Source organism: Palaemon carinicauda, chromosome 20, assembly GCF_036898095.1.
Source record: "Palaemon carinicauda isolate YSFRI2023 chromosome 20, ASM3689809v2, whole genome shotgun sequence".
NCBI lineage: Eukaryota > Metazoa > Arthropoda > Malacostraca > Decapoda > Palaemonidae > Palaemon > Palaemon carinicauda.
The window spans coordinates 29,089,511-29,108,183 of NC_090744.1; the positions used below are offsets into that span (position 1 = coordinate 29,089,511).

Below are 18,673 nucleotides of genomic sequence, written 5' to 3' on the forward strand. Positions count from 1 at the left end.
GACAAACATTCAGAATCAATGGTTTTCTGGTTTACAATATGTCAATCAACTTCATGTAAGAATTTGTGTCGAAGCCTTGTCCTTGCTTTTCAAGCTTGAATTGCCGTACCTACCACATTTCTGATACTTACTATACTTAAGACATCTATCACTGAAATAATTTGGTTACTGCTTAGCTTTTCAGTATAGTTATGCCAGTTAGTCAAGCATCTTTTAAGCTAGGCATTTAAGCAAAGCATTTTTATGTCAGCCAATCAGGCCAAGCATCATATAAGCTGAACCTTAAAGGGTTACAGCCAACTTTATACATTACACAAAGTACTATACAGTACATAATAGTGCAGATCTTTGTAGCAGACTTTCGTTCCATAACTCAACTGTTTTCACCCGAAAACTATTATGTTTCCTTTGGTCTCTGTCAAAATTATTTATTCTTTCTTGCAACTATTTTCACCAAATATTCAAGAACACATCTTTAGGCTAAGCACTTAGCTTTCATAACTGTGTGTGTGTAAACATGTTACTCTATATAAGATTAGTAAGTTTCTGGAACCTAAATGTTTAAAGCTGTCAATTATACATATATGAATCCCTCTTAATCCAACAAAAGGCTTTGTTATTGTATGAAACATATGCTGGTGTTAGCATTGAGCTTACCAAATCACATCTATAATCCAAATCAATATACCAGACCTGCGGCACATGACACAACTATTATCGCTCATGTAATTCAAGTCTGGATATTCTTTCTAACTTTACAAAATGGCGAGTGGGGTTTGCAATTTTAATTAACGCATATCCTAACAAGCATTATGGTTATCTAGTTTCTTCATCTTACAACTGAATTGCTTTAACTTTGAATTTCCTTGCTAATTACGCCAAAAGCATATTTAGGATCTCATCTTTACCCAAAAACAGGCTTTTTCTTTGTAAGGAACAGATATTTTAGTTAGCATTGAGCTTACCATATTTAATCTGTGACCTGCATTAATATACCAGACCTGCGGCACATGAATTAAATTGTGTTACTCATGTAATTTATAAGTCTGGGTGGCATTTATCAACTATGAATATTCTTTACTCATGACAGAACAATTGTAATCAACCTTCAGCTAAATAGTTTTCTTCTTCACATTGATCCAATAAAAGACTTTGTTGTTGTATGAAACAGCTGCTTATGTTAGCACTGAGCTCACCATATCACATCTGTAATCCAAATCGATATACCAGACATGCGGCACATGAAACAACTATTATCACTCATGTAATTTAAAAGTCTGGATTTTACTTTTTCTCTAAACAGCGAGTGGGGTTTGCAATTCGAATTGATGCATATCCTATCTAGTACTTACGGTTTTCTATAGTTTTTTTTATCCTACTCAGTACTGCTTTGACCTTGAATTGCCTATTAAATAAACCAAAAGTATATTTATGATACCTTAACCAAAAGCAAAGTTTTATTATTGTACGGAACAGATACTTCAAGTTAGCATTTAGCTCACCTTATTGAATCTGTGACCTACATTTATATACCAGACATGCGGCACATGACTTAACTTGTATTACTCATGTAATTTATAAGTCTGGGTGTCATTTTTTACCAGCAATATTCTTTACTCAGGATGATACAATTGTTGTCAACATTTAGCTAAATAGTTTTCTTATTTACAATGTGCCAATTAACTTTATGAGACAACTTCATGCTGAAAACAATGCCTCAACACAATTTTCATCTCACATTTATTCTTCAAATAATCTAGTGTCACATCACTCCATACCTTAATACTTATCCTTTACAATATCAGCAAGTTCATAAAAATTGATAGCATCAAAAATTTGCTAAATCTCTGGGGTTTCCTTCGAAGACAAATAATAACCTACTGGATATGTGCTATACTGAAACCGCAATGAGTAACTAAAAATAAGCTACTGTATATGAAAATTAGTCTAGATTCTTCCCGTCGATAAAAATACGTACCAAAAGTTCAAACAGGTAATTAACGAGTAGTACATAATGGCGTTGTAGAACAAAAAATATTAGTAGCTAAAATTCCTTATTTCTAAGGTAAGAGAAAGATCCCAATGTTAAAAAAAAAAAAATAAAAAGAAGAAGAAGAAGACGAAAGAAAGTATGACTTTACAACCCTCCCTTATTAATATAACTCCCACAGTAAGAAAAGTAAAATGTCATAAGTTGTCCTACAGTAAAATATAAAATAAATATTGTCATTTAAAGTAAATATTTTCAATCCTCATGATGTGTTATTAAAATGCTTACTACACAAATTTAAAGGATATCATGAACCAGCTTTATAGCCAAAAGAAATAGATGTTCTTTAATAATTAGTTTATTAGTTTTGATATATAATCCACTTTGATTTACCATAAATGAACTTACACTATTCATGTATTTAGTCTATATCTAATTCTAAAGCTTTCAATATTCATAACTACAAAACCCAAATATATTTCTGACTAATGATTCCCTGCAGTTTCTTCATCCTACAACTGCTTTGCATTAATCTTAAATTTCCTCACTAAACACACCTAAAGCCTATTTATGATCCCATCTTAACCCAAAATGACATTTCACTATTGTGCAGAATAGATACTTTAATTAGCATTTAGCTAACCATATTCAATCTGTAACCTTTATTAATATACCAGACCTGCGGCACATGACCTAACTTGTGTTACTCATGTAATTTATAAGTCTAGATTTTCTTTCTAACCTTTCCTTGATGGCAACTGTCTACGGGCTCTTTGCAGCTTTCTATCAGTTACTCTTAATTGGTTCCTCTCATCTCTTCTTTCTCAACTGTCCAACTCCTTTCATTTTTCTTGCTAAAACTTGTATCTAACTTTTAACTACACTGTGCTATACCTAAAAATGCCTGTCAAAAGTCAAGATAAGATAATCTATCATTATCAAACTGTAACATTCACAATGAATACCATTACCACACTGTAATGTAAAATTAACCAATGTTATTTTTAGACTAACAAAAGACCTATCAATAAAAGATTTAGACCAAATAACATCCCCTGGAAGACACACCACAAACTAATAGATTAAATTTCTAGAGTACAATAAATGAACCATAAATAATATTCCCTTTTTTTTTCTTTTTATTAAAAAGGTTAATATACAAATCTAAAGGACATCATGAACCAGCTTTATAGCTGTAGGGGAGAGATATCTAGTTAACAAATAGCATACTAGGTTTAATCTATAATCCTCATTAATTTACCAGACCTGCGGCAAATGACTAAACTTGCATTAGTCAAGTAATTAATAAGTCTGGATTAATTCCGATACTTCCTATGCTTAAAACATCTATCACTGAGACCATAAATATTTTTTACTATCATTTAGTTACTGCTTAGCTTTTCACCCTTTTTACCCCAGAAAGCCAAGCATCTTTTAAGCCAGACACTTGAGCAAAGCATTTTCAGGGTAGCCTATCAGTCCAAGCATCATTTTCAAGCTCGACTTTTAAGGGTTACAGACAACTTTGCACCATACACAAAGTACTATAGGTAATAGTGTAGATCCCTTGTAGCAAACTTTTGTCCCATAAATTTACTGCTTTTGCCTGAAAACTATTATCAATTTCCTATTGTCTTTTTTTAAATCATTCAACCTTTCTTGCAACAATTTTCAACCCTTATTTAAGAGCACATCTTTAGGCCACGCACCTAGCTTTCATAACTCTGTGTTTGAACATATTATTCTAAATTAAGATTAGATTCTAAGTTTCTTTAACCTAAATTCTTAAAGCTGTCAGTTACGTATCTATGAATCCCTCTTGATCCAACTAAAGACTGTTGTTATTGTATGAAACAGATGCTTGTGTTAACAATGTTGAGCTCACCATATCACATCTGTAATCCAAATCAATATACCAGACATGCGGCACATGAAACAACTATTATCACTCATGTAATTTAAAAGTCTGGATTTTACTTTTTCTCTAAACAGCGAGTGGGGTTTGCAATTCGAATTGATGCATATCCTATCTAGTACTTACGGTTTTCTATAGTTTTTTTTATCCTACTCAGTACTGCTTTGACCTTGAATTGCCTATTAAATAAACCAAAAGTATATTTATGATACCTTAACCAAAAGCAAAGTTTTATTATTGTACGGAACAGATACTTCAAGTTAGCATTTAGCTCACCTTATTGAATCTGTGACCTACATTTATATACCAGACATGCGGCACATGACTTAACTTGTATTACTCATGTAATTTATAAGTCTGGGTGTCATTTTTTACCAGCAATATTCTTTACTCAGGATGATACAATTGTTGTCAACATTTAGCTAAATAGTTTTCTTATTTACAATGTGCCAATTAACTTTATGAGACAACTTCATGCTGAAAACAATGCCTCAACACAATTTTCATCTCACATTTATTCTTCAAATAATCTAGTGTCACATCACTCCATACCTTAATACTTATCCTTTACAATATCAGCAAGTTCATAAAAATTGATAGCATCAAAAATTTGCTAAATCTCTGGGGTTTCCTTCGAAGACAAATAATAACCTACTGGATATGTGCTATACTGAAACCGCAATGAGTAACTAAAAATAAGCTACTGTATATGAAAATTAGTCTAGATTCTTCCCGTCGATAAAAATACGTACCAAAAGTTCAAACAGGTAATTAACGAGTAGTACATAATGGCGTTGTAGAACAAAAAATATTAGTAGCTAAAATTCCTTATTTCTAAGGTAAGAGAAAGATCCCAATGTTAAAAAAAAAAAAATAAAAAGAAGAAGAAGAAGACGAAAGAAAGTATGACTTTACAACCCTCCCTTATTAATATAACTCCCACAGTAAGAAAAGTAAAATGTCATAAGTTGTCCTACAGTAAAATATAAAATAAATATTGTCATTTAAAGTAAATATTTTCAATCCTCATGATGTGTTATTAAAATGCTTACTACACAAATTTAAAGGATATCATGAACCAGCTTTATAGCCAAAAGAAATAGATGTTCTTTAATAATTAGTTTATTAGTTTTGATATATAATCCACTTTGATTTACCATAAATGAACTTACACTATTCATGTATTTAGTCTATATCTAATTCTAAAGCTTTCAATATTCATAACTACAAAACCCAAATATATTTCTGACTAATGATTCCCTGCAGTTTCTTCATCCTACAACTGCTTTGCATTAATCTTAAATTTCCTCACTAAACACACCTAAAGCCTATTTATGATCCCATCTTAACCCAAAATGACATTTCACTATTGTGCAGAATAGATACTTTAATTAGCATTTAGCTAACCATATTCAATCTGTAACCTTTATTAATATACCAGACCTGCGGCACATGACCTAACTTGTGTTACTCATGTAATTTATAAGTCTAGATTTTCTTTCTAACCTTTCCTTGATGGCAACTGTCTACGGGCTCTTTGCAGCTTTCTATCAGTTACTCTTAATTGGTTCCTCTCATCTCTTCTTTCTCAACTGTCCAACTCCTTTCATTTTTCTTGCTAAAACTTGTATCTAACTTTTAACTACACTGTGCTATACCTAAAAATGCCTGTCAAAAGTCAAGATAAGATAATCTATCATTATCAAACTGTAACATTCACAATGAATACCATTACCACACTGTAATGTAAAATTAACCAATGTTATTTTTAGACTAACAAAAGACCTATCAATAAAAGATTTAGACCAAATAACATCCCCTGGAAGACACACCACAAACTAATAGATTAAATTTCTAGAGTACAATAAATGAACCATAAATAATATTCCCTTTTTTTTTCTTTTTATTAAAAAGGTTAATATACAAATCTAAAGGACATCATGAACCAGCTTTATAGCTGTAGGGGAGAGATATCTAGTTAACAAATAGCATACTAGGTTTAATCTATAATCCTCATTAATTTACCAGACCTGCGGCAAATGACTAAACTTGCATTAGTCAAGTAATTAATAAGTCTGGATTAATTCCGATACTTCCTATGCTTAAAACATCTATCACTGAGACCATAAATATTTTTTACTATCATTTAGTTACTGCTTAGTTTTTCACCCTTTTTACCCCAGAAAGCCAAGCATCTTTTACACCAGACACTTGAGCAAAGCATTTTCAGGGTAGCCAATCAGTCCAAGCATCATTTTCAAGCTCGACTTTTAAGGGCTACAGATAACTTTACACAAAGTACTATAGGTAATAGTGTAGATCCCTTATAGCAAACTTTTGTCCCATAAATTTACTGCTTTTGCCTGAAAACTATTATCTACTTCCTATTGTCTTTTTTTAAATCATTTAACCTTTCTTGCAACAATTTTCAACCCCTATTTAAGAACACATCTTTAGGCCAAGCACCTAGCTTTCATAACTCTGTGTTTGAACATATTCTAAATTAAGATTAGATTCTAAGTTTCTTTAACCTAAATGCTTAAAGCTGTCAGTTACGTATCTATGAATCCCTCTTGATCCAACTAAAGACTGTTGTTATTGTATGAAACAGATGCTTGTGTTAACAATGTTGAGCTCACCATATCACATCTGTAATCCAAATCAATATACCAGACATGCGGCACATGAAACAACTATGATCACTCATGTAATTTAAAAGTCTGGATTTTACTTTTTCTCTAAACAGCGAGTGGGGTTTGCAATTCGAATTGATGCATATCCTATCCAGCACTTATGGTTTTCTATAATTTTTTTTAAACCCTACTACTGTACTGCTTTGACCTTGAATTGCCTTATCAAATAAACCAAAAGTATATTTATGATACCTTTACCAAAAGTAGAGTTGTATTATTGTACGGAACAGATACTTTAGTTAGCATTTTGCTCACCTTATTGAATCTGTGACCTACATTTATATACCAGACCTGCGGCACATGACTTAACTTGTAATACCCATGTAATTTATAAGTCTGGGTGTCGTTTATCAACTAGAAATATTTTTTACTCAAGACGATACGTTATCAACATTTAGCTAAATAGTTTTCTTATTTAGATTGTGCTAATTAACTTCATGGGAGAACTTTGTGCTGAAAACAATGCCTCAACATGATTTTCATCTCAATTATTCCTTAATTAATCTAATGTCACATCACTCCATATCTTAATACTTTTCCTTTACAATATCAACAAGTTCATAAAAATTGATAGCATAAAAAATTTGCTAAATCTCTGGGGTTTCCTTCAAAGACAAATAATAACCTACTGCATATGTGCTATACTGAAACCGCAATGAGTAACTAAAAATAAGCTACTGTATATGAAAACTAGTCTAGATTCTTCCAGTCGATAAAAATACGTACCAAAAGTTTGAACAGGTAATTAACATGTAGTACATAATGGTGTTGTAGACCAAAAAATATTAAAAGCTAAAATTCCTTATTTCTAAGGTAAGAAAAAGATCCCAATGTTTAGGGGGAAAAAAAAAAAGTATGACTTTACAACCCTCCCTTATTAATATAACTCCAACAGTAAGAAAAATGAAATGTCATAAGTTGTCCTACAGTAAAATATAAAATAAAATTGTCATTTTAAGTAAATATTTTCAATCCTCATGATGTGTTATTAAAATGCTTACTACACAAATTTAAAGGATATCATGAACCAGCTTTATAGCCAAAAGAAATAGATGTTCTTTAATAATTAGTTTATTAGTTTTGATATATAATCCACTTTGGTTCACCATAAATGAACTTGCACTATTCATGTATTTGGTCTATACCTAATTCAAAAGCTTTCAATATTCAAAACTACAAAATCCAAAATATTTCTGACTAATGATTCCCTGCAGTTTCTTCATCCTACAACTGCTTTGCTTTAATCTAAAAATGCCTCACTAAACACAACTAAAGCCTATTTATGATCCCTTCTTTACCCAAAATGACATTTTACTATTGTGCGGAACAGATACTTTAGTTAGCATTTCGCCAACCATATTCAATCTGTAACCTTTATTACTATACCAGACCTGCGGCACATGACCTAACTTGTGTTACTCATGTAATTTATAAGTCTGGATTTTCTTTCTAACCTTTCCTTGATGGCAACTGTCTACAGGCTCTTTGCAGCTTTCTATCAGTTACTCTTAATTTGTTCCTCTCATCTCTTCTTTCTCAACTGTCCAACTCCTTTTATTTTTCTTGCTAAAACTTGTATCTAACTCTAAACTACACTGTGCTATACCTAAAAATGACTGTCAAAAGTCAAGATAAGATAATCTATCATTATTAAACTGTAACATTCACAATGAATACCATTACCACACTGTATTGTAAAATTAACCAGTGTTATTTTTAGACTAAGAAAAGATGTATCAATAAAAGATTTAGACCAAATAACATCCTCTGGAAAACACACCACAAACTAATAGATTAAATTTCTAAGAGTACAATAAATGAACCATAAATAATATTCCCATTTTTTTTTTTTATTATTATTAAAAAGGTTAATATACAAATCTAAAGGACATCATGAACCAGCTTTATAGCTGTAGGGAAGAGATATCTAGTTAACAAACAGCATACTAGGTTTAATTTTTAATCCACATTAATTTACCAGACCTGCAGCAAATTACTAAACTTGCATTAGTAAAGTAATTAATAAGTATGGATTAATTCCGATACTTCCTATGCTTAAAACATCTATCAGCGAGACAATAAATATTTTTTACTATCATTTAGTTACTGCTTAGCTTTTCACCCTTTTTACCCCAGAAAGCCAAGCATCTTTTAAGCCAGACACTTGAGCAAAGCATTTTCAGGGTAGCCTATCAGTCCAAGCATCATTTTCAAGCTCGACTTTTAAGGGTTACAGACAACTTTGCACCATACACAAAGTACTATAGGTAATAGTGTAGATCCCTTGTAGCAAACTTTTGTCCCATAAATTTACTGCTTTTGCCTGAAAACTATTATCAATTTCCTATTGTCTTTTTTTAAATCATTCAACCTTTCTTGCAACAATTTTCAACCCTTATTTAAGAGCACATCTTTAGGCCACGCACCTAGCTTTCATAACTCTGTGTTTGAACATATTATTCTAAATTAAGATTAGATTCTAAGTTTCTTTAACCTAAATTCTTAAAGCTGTCAGTTACGTATCTATGAATCCCTCTTGATCCAACAAAAGATTTTGTTGTTGTATGAAATAGATGCTTGTGTTAACAATGTTGAGCTCACCATATCACATCTGTAATCCAAATCAATATACCAGACATGCGGCACATGAAACAACTATGATCACTCATGTAATTTAAAAGTCTGGATTTTACTTTTTCTCTAAACAGCGAGTGGGGTTTGCAATTCGAATTGATGCATATCCTATCCAGCACTTACGGTTTTCTATAGTTTTTTTTATCCTACTACTGTACTGCTTTGACCTTGAATTGCCTATGAAATAAACCAAAAGTATATTTATGATATCTTTACCGAACGCAGAGTTTTATTATTGTACGGAACAGATACCTTAGTTAGCATTTAGCTCACCTTATTGAATCTGTAACCTACATTTATATACCAGACATGCGGCACATGACTTAACTTGTATTACTCATGTAATTTATAAGTCTGGGTGTCATTTATTACCAGCAATATTCTTTACTCAGGATGATACAATTGTTGTCAACATTTAGCTAAATAGTTTTCTTATTTAGATTATGCCAATTAACTTTATGAGACGACTTCATGCTGAAAACAATGCCTCAACATGATTTTCATCTCAATTATTCCTTAATTAATCTAATGTCACATCACTCCATATCTTAATACTTTTCATTTACAATATCAGCCAGTTCATAAAAATTGATAGCATAAGAAATTAGCTAAATCTCTGAGGTTTCCTCCGATAACAAATAATATTCTACTGCATATGTGCTATACTGAAACTGCAATGGGTAGCTAAAAATAAGCTACTGTATATGAAAACTAGTCTAGATTCTTCCAGTCGATAAAAATACGTACCAAAAGTTCGAACAGGTAATTAACGTGTAGTACATAATGGCGTTGTAGAAAAAAAAAATTTTTACAACTCTCCCTTATTAATATAACTCCAACAGTAAGAAAAGTAAAATGTCATAAGTTATCCTACAGTAAAATATAAAATAAAATTGTCATTTTAAGTAAACATTTTCAATCCTCATGATGTGTTATTAAAATGCTTACTACACAAATTTAAAGGATATCATGAACCAGCTTTATAGCCAAAAGAAATAGATGTTCTTTAATAATTAGTTTATTAGTTTTGATATATAATCCACTTTGGTTCACCATAAATGAACTTGCACTATTCATGTATTTAGTCTATATCTAATTCTAAAGCTTTCAATATTCAAAACTACAAAACCCAAATATATTTCTGACTAATGATTCCCTGCAGTTTCTTCATCCTACAACTGCTTTGCTTTAATCTTAAAATGCCTCACTAAACACACCTAAAGCCTATTTATGATCCCTTCTTACCCAAAATGACATTTTACTATTGTACGGAACAGATACTTTAGTTAGCATTTAGCTAACCATATTCAATCTGTAACCTTTATTAATATACCAGACCTGCGGCACATGACCTAACTTGTGTTACTCATGTAATTTATAAGTCTGGATTTTCTTTCTAACCTTTCCTTGATGGCAACTGTCTACAGGCTCTTTGCAGCTTTCTATCAGTTACTCTTAATTTGTTCCTCTCATCTCTTCTTTCTCAACTGTCCAACTCCTTTTATTTTTCTTGCTAAAACTTGTATCTAACTCTAAACTACACTGTGCTATACCTAAAAATGACTGTCAAAAGTCAAGATAAGATAATCTATCATTATTAAACTGTAACATTCACAATGAATACCATTACCACACTGTATTGTAAAATTAACCAGTGTTATTTTTAGACTAAGAAAAGATGTATCAATAAAAGATTTAGACCAAATAACATCCTCTGGAAAACACACCACAAACTAATAGATTAAATTTCTAAGAGTACAATAAATGAACCATAAATAATATTCCCATTTTTTTTTTTTATTATTATTAAAAAGGTTAATATACAAATCTAAAGGACATCATGAACCAGCTTTATAGCTGTAGGGAAGAGATATCTAGTTAACAAACAGCATACTAGGTTTAATTTTTAATCCACATTAATTTACCAGACCTGCAGCAAATTACTAAACTTGCATTAGTAAAGTAATTAATAAGTATGGATTAATTCCGATACTTCCTATGCTTAAAACATCTATCAGCGAGACAATAAATATTTTTTACTATCATTTAGTTACTGCTTAGCTTTTCACCCTTTTTACCCCAGAAAGCCAAGCATCTTTTAAGCCAGACACTTGAGCAAAGCATTTTCAGGGTAGCCTATCAGTCCAAGCATCATTTTCAAGCTCGACTTTTAAGGGTTACAGACAACTTTGCACCATACACAAAGTACTATAGGTAATAGTGTAGATCCCTTGTAGCAAACTTTTGTCCCATAAATTTACTGCTTTTGCCTGAAAACTATTATCAATTTCCTATTGTCTTTTTTTAAATCATTCAACCTTTCTTGCAACAATTTTCAACCCTTATTTAAGAGCACATCTTTAGGCCACGCACCTAGCTTTCATAACTCTGTGTTTGAACATATTATTCTAAATTAAGATTAGATTCTAAGTTTCTTTAACCTAAATTCTTAAAGCTGTCAGTTACGTATCTATGAATCCCTCTTGATCCAACAAAAGATTTTGTTGTTGTATGAAATAGATGCTTGTGTTAACAATGTTGAGCTCACCATATCACATCTGTAATCCAAATCAATATACCAGACATGCGGCACATGAAACAACTATGATCACTCATGTAATTTAAAAGTCTGGATTTTACTTTTTCTCTAAACAGCGAGTGGGGTTTGCAATTCGAATTGATGCATATCCTATCCAGCACTTACGGTTTTCTATAGTTTTTTTTATCCTACTACTGTACTGCTTTGACCTTGAATTGCCTATGAAATAAACCAAAAGTATATTTATGATACCTTTACCGAACGCAGAGTTTATTATTGTACGGAACAGATACTTTAGTTAGCATTTAGCTCACCTTATTGAATCTGTGACCTACATTTATATACCAGACCTGCGGCACATGACTTAACTTGTAATACCCATGTAATTTATAAGTCTGGGTGTCGTTTATCAACTAGAAATATTTTTACTCAGGACGATACAATTGTTATCAACATTTAGCTAAATAGTTTTCTTATTTAGATTGTGCTAATTAACTTTATGGGAGAACTTTGTGCTGAAAACAATGCCTCAACATGATTTTCATCTCAATTATTCCTTAATTAATCTAATGTCACATCACTCCATATCTTAATACTTTTCTTACAATATCAGCAAGTTCATAAAAATTGATAGCATAAAAAATTTGCTAAATCTCTGGGGTTTCCTTCAAAGACAAATAATAACCTACTGCATATGTGCTATACTGAAACTGCAATGAGTAACTAAAAATAAGCTACTGTATATGAAAACTAGTCTAGATTCTTCCAGTCGATAAAAATACGTACCAAAAGTTCGAACAGGTAATTAACGTGTAGTACATAATAGTGTTGTAGAAAAAAAAATTTTTACAACTCTCCCTTATTAATATAACTCCAACAGTAAGAAAATAAAATGTCATAAGTTGTCCTACAGTAAAATATAAAATAAAATTGTCATTTTAAGTAAATATTTTCAATCCTCATGATGTGTTATTAAAATGCTTACTACACAAATTTAAAGGATATCATGAACCAGCTTTATAGCCAAAAGAAATAGATGTTCTTTAATAATTAGTTTATTAGTTTTCATATATAATCCACTTTGGTTCACCATAAATGAACTTGCACTATTCATGTATTTAGTCTATATCTAATTCTAAAGCTTTCAATATTCAAAACTACAAAACCCAAATATATTTCTGACTAATGATTCTCTGCAGTTTCTTCATCCTACAACTGCTTTGCTTTAATCTTAAAATGCCTCACTAAACACACCTAAAGCCTATTTATGATCCCTTCTTTACCCAAAATGACATTTTACTATTGTACGGAACAGATACTTTAGTTAGCATTTGCTAACCATATTCAATCTGTAACCTTTATTAATATACCAGACCTGCGGCACATGACCTAACTTGTGTTACTCATGTAATTTATAAGTCTGGATTTTCTTTCTAACCTTTCCTTGATGGCAACTGTCTACAGGCTCTTTGCAGCTTTCTATCAGTTACTCTTAATTTGTTCCTCTCATCTCTTCTTTCTCAACTGTCCAACTCCTTTTCCTTTTTCTTGCTAAAACTTGTATCTAACTTTTAACTACACTGTGCTATACCTAAAAATGCCTGTCAAAAGTCAAGATAAGATCATTATCCTTATCAAACTGTAACATTCACAATGAATACCATTACCACACTGTAATGTAAAATTAACCTGTGTTATTTTTAGACTCAGAAAAGATGTATCAATAAAAGATTTAGACCAAAAATCCTCCTCTGGAAAACACACCACGAACCAATACATTAAATTTATAAAGAGTATGATACATGAACCATAAATAATATTCCTGTACTTTTTTTTTATTAAAAGAGTTAATATACAAATGTAAAGGACATTATGAACCAGCTTTATAGCTGTAGGGGAGAGATATCTAGTTAACAAATAGTATACTAGGTTTAATCTATAATCCTCATTAATTTACCAGACCTGCGGCACATGACTAAACTTGCATTAGTCAAGTAATTAATAAGTCTGGATTAATTCTGATACTTCCTATGCATAAAACATCTATCACTGAAACAATAAATAATATTCTTTACTATCATTGAATCACTGCTTAGCTTTTCAGCCTTCTTATGCCACTAAGCTAAGCCTGTTTTAAGCCAGACACTTGAGCAAAGCATTTTCAGGTCAGCCAATCAGTCCAAGCATCATTTAAGCTCGACTTTTAAGGGCTACAGACAACTTTACACCATAAACAAAGTACTCTAAGTAATAGTGTAGATCCTTAGTAGCAAACTTTTGTCCAATAACTTTACTGTTTTCGCCTGAAAACTATTATCTGTTTCCCATGGTCTTTTTTTAAAGAACACATCTTTAGGCCAAGCACCTAGATTTCATAACTGTGTGTGTATGAGAATGTTACTCTATATTAAGATTAGATTCTAAGTTTCTTTAACCTGTTTGTTGCTGTCAGTTACATATCTATGAATCCCTCTTGATCCAACAAAAGATTTTGTTGTTGTATGAAACAGATGCTTATGTTAACAATGTTGAGCTCACCATATCACATCTGTAATCCAAATCAATATACCAGACATGCGGCACATGAAACAACTATTATTGCTCATGTAATTTAAAAGTCTGGATTTTACTTTTTCTCTAAACAGCGAGTGGGGTTGTAACTTGAATTTATGCATATCCTAACCTGCACTTATGGTTTTCTACAGTTTTTTTTTATCCTACAACTGTTTTGCTTTAACCTTGAATTAACTCACTAAATAAACCAAAAGTATATTTATGATACCTTTACCAAATTCAGAGTTTTATTATTGTACAGAACAGATACTTTAGTTAGCATTTAGCTCACCTTATTGAATGCTCAAATTTTCTATTACCACTCTTGGGTAAGAGGAAACCAACACTACAAACAGCTGACATTCAAAGCAGACCAAAACAATAAATCAATAAATAAAACAATACAAGATCAAAACCGCCAAAACTCAATTGGTCTGACTTTTTCTGTCAAAATATCTCGCTCAACATCACAAATTATTTAACCCTTTTACCCCCAAAGGACGTACTGGTACGTTTCACAAAACCCGTCCTTGCAAAAAAATGCTATAAAAATTTTTTTTTCATATTTTTGATAATTTTTAAGAGAAAATTCAGGCATTTTCCAAGAGAATGAGACCAACCTGACCTCTCTATGACAAAAATTAAGGCTGTTAGAGCAATTTAAAAAAAATATACTGCAAAATGTGCTGGGAAAAAAATAACCCCCTGGGGGTTAGGGGTTGGAAATTTCCAAAGAGCCTGGGGGTAAAAGGGTTAAGTAATTTGTATTTTACCTTGCTATACAAACCTTAAGACGTTTACTCAGGTTTGTATTCATGTAAGAACAAAGATATGTTAACAATTGACAGGCTACAGCAAATGCAAGTTACACTTTCAATTTTATTTAGGCAACCACCCTGGATGAATTTGATGTTTTGCTTTCCTAAACCAAAGGGCTAATTGGGAGAAAACAATCCTAATACAAGATAAACTAACTCTTGAAAATTATCATGCCCTGATATCTTTCCATCAGATATTTTTGCTCCTAGAATAACACTCACTCTGAAAGAACATGAACAAATCAAAAGAAACTAGAAACTAACTATAAAATGCAACAAATACTAATGTGGATTATGACACACTGTACTCACCTGTTGCCAAAGTTCCTTGAATAATATTTTGAATGGCAAGAGAATGAACAAATCAAAAGAAACTAACAAAACATTGCAGCAAATACTAATGTGGATTATTACACACTGTACTCACCTGTTGCCAAAGTTCCTGCTGCTGCTGCTGCTGTTGTGCTGTGAGGTGGTTAGCCTGTTTTTGCTGCAGTTGTTGCTTGTAAACACTTGATGCTAATGAGTTGTACATTGACTGGGTAACTCCTCCAGAATACTGATCTAATCTGTAAATACAATTTCAAATTATATCTTTAGTCACAAGAGTACCTATTAACACTGAACATAACAGAATTGTCACCTGCATCCTATTCCATGGATTAGAATGAAATTTAGAAAAAATAGCGATGAAAAGGAAATAAAGTATGGAACCAAATTTTGAAAATTAAAACAAAAATATATTAAAATAAAAAATGACCAGTTCCATATATAAATAGCTACAAAAATAAAATTACACTTGATCAAAAAGTAAAAATTCCATAACAATTCAAGTCTACTTAAAACAAAAACCAAGGTCAAAGGACAAAACATTAACCTGGAAATGAATATGAACAATAAGGCCCATTATTAACTAGGGAATTAGTTAAAAAATGTTGCATCAATATAAAAAATGTGTCAATATGGAATCCAATTACTTCTAAAACTAGTCAAGTATAAATAAAACTTCTGAAAAAATCAGTATTATAAAATTCCTTTACCTTGGTTTAGAATTTGAAGAATGCTTCGAACTTTTACTAGATGAATGAGATGCTGACGAAGATGAATGCTTGGCTTGCGAGGAAGAGTAACCCGAAGTTTTAGTCTGATTCTGCGGACTACTTGAGGTGATAGACTGGGTCAAAGAACTACTAACACTGTTGATGTTACTGTTGTTGCTCCCACTAACATTCACGGAACCTTTAAAAGGGAAACATAATCATTATTTCATTCATAAGAAAATTGAATTCTAAATTCAGTGTCTGCAGAAACTGCTACCAAAAACAGTTAAACCAAACATACAGCCTTACAAACTGTTAACACCACAATCAATTTCTCTTAGTGACAATTTAAATAAATCGCATTTTGCTTCTATGGGCAAACCTTCAATCCCCGAGGTAGCTAAGTTCAGAAATTGGAAGAGAAAATTATATCAACACAGCTAATTCATATATATTACAGCATTATTTCTTTGAATACCGGAATTCACAGTATGATAAGTACACACTTTCCCACTTGTGCCTAAGTGGTATTGAGTGCGTTAAAAGCATGTGTTTATATCAACCAGGTAAATTTTGCTGTGATTTACATCAAATTAAGGACCGCCCTTTTCAATACATACTGTATATACAGTAGATAAAATAGCCTGTCTAGACCAAGAACAGTCAAATGAAATGACCAACATGATATATAATTACTTCAATGACAGCTTTACCCTTAAAAACAAGAATAAGCAACTCAACTTCACATAAGGTACTCCCACATGCATAGTAACAAAACAGGTCTCAATATGTTTATGAAACCACCATGCCACCAGCAGCATGTGACAGCCACTCAAGTTGATGTTATATACTCTTCTACTGTAGTTTGTTTTGCTTATATATTTTGCATCTTCAAGAATTATTTTCCAATGCATATATTCTACTTAATTTTTTAAATGTAGGCCATCCTATATCTTCCACAACAGTACAATCATTAAGAAGTAATTAACATTTCCCCTCTTGGTTAATTCACATACAGGTACCATATGACAATAATTAACACAAATATATCATAGGTAGGTAAAAATAAACACAGGCAATTTGATTACCTACAAAACCACACTAGTAAAACATTGTGGCATTAAAAAGCAAGAAAGAAGGAAAATTAAGCATCATCAAGGGACTGGTTTCTTCACCAACACTTGAAGAGAAAATATTCTTCTCATTTCCGGGATATAGACTGTCGTAATCAAAATATTACCAAATCTTGAAATAAATTGACGCTGTTATCAGACTAACGTTGAGTAGAAAATAAAAACCATTAAATGAAAAGGTTATCCAAAGAAAGAACATGAAAAGAAAAAAATGCACTAGGCAATCATTAAAAACCAACCCAGAGGCAGTTAAAACTAGGAATGTAAACTATTAAGTTGAAAATATTAACAAATAATATCAGGAAATGGCACTTAACACACCCAAATAATACCAGCACTAAATATATTCAACATAAAGTATACCCAGATGGTGAACATTTTACACTCAAATTAGAAGCAAACACCACAAATTTGTCAAAAAGTTAACTGCCGAGACACATTAATTGTGAGGACCAAGAGGTGGGGGAGGTTCCACAGGAGCTCCTTTCAGGGTCTACTCACCTGGGACGGGGCTTCTACAGGGTGACTCTCGAAGGAAAGGTATTACAAGAATTTTTTCTAGATATAAGCACTGTGATTTGGAGGTAAGATTCATCAAAATAAAATAATATAGGAACAAGCATTAATATCAAAATGGAATGGAATATGGAATTTAGGCTTAATATCATTCAAAGAAGTTGAAAGCATATGAAGGGGGAATGATGCATGAACACGAAAAAATACTATTCTTTCTTTCTTCCTCTTCCTCCTCTTCATTACTTACATAAGAATGGTTCCTACAATTCAATTTAGGATATAGGAAGTGGACATAGGAAGGAGATTTTTCTGCAACTGACTATACTCGGTAACAATTCTTATAGAACTGTATCCGTCCTTTTAGTAGGCTCCTGGTACAGTATATCATAGTAGTGATCTCCATTATTGCAGATGTTTACTGTTCTTTGAAGATTTAAAAATCTTAACGATCTAAAATATTCGTATACCTTTATCACTTGATAACAAGGTTCTAGATAAGAAGTCAGAAGATAAAACTGAATCTTGGTAATCCGGTTACGAATACAGTATGAAAACATACTAATTACACAAAAACAAGATATATTAAAAAAAAACATTCAGACCATTTTACAGTAATTTTTTCTGCAGACATTTCACCCATTCCCATCAGTCTCTTTCTAACTGTCAATTTTCTATGATTTGGACTTACTCCAATTTCCAGTAATCGTCAAACCAATATAATAAGAATAAGCTCAAGTATAGTCTACTTTTTGTGAAACCTAAAAAATACCAAAATTTCCAACAAATCCAAATATTTCTAAAGATTAGCAGTGCATCAAGAACTTCAGAAGTACAAGTTTAAC

General features: G+C 31.7%; 1 protein-coding gene across 12 annotated transcripts in view; it reads right to left on the bottom strand.

Annotated features, from left to right (window-relative positions):
* Positions 1-18,673, bottom strand: part of yem (yemanuclein) — a 96,361-nt gene that overhangs the window by 13,919 nt on the left and 63,769 nt on the right. For 9 of the 12 annotated variants that reach the window (XM_068394989.1, XM_068394983.1, XM_068394982.1 and 6 more), the window contains 2 exons: positions 16,183-16,381; positions 15,570-15,711 (listed from right to left, as the gene is read on the bottom strand). In XM_068394989.1, coding sequence (XP_068251090.1) covers positions 15,570-15,711; positions 16,183-16,381 — 341 coding nt within the window. Of the gene's footprint in view, positions 1-15,454; positions 15,470-15,569; positions 15,712-16,182; positions 16,382-18,673 lie in introns of all 12 variants that reach the window. The other 3 variants (XM_068394987.1, XM_068394981.1, XM_068394979.1) reach the window with 1 other exon arrangement.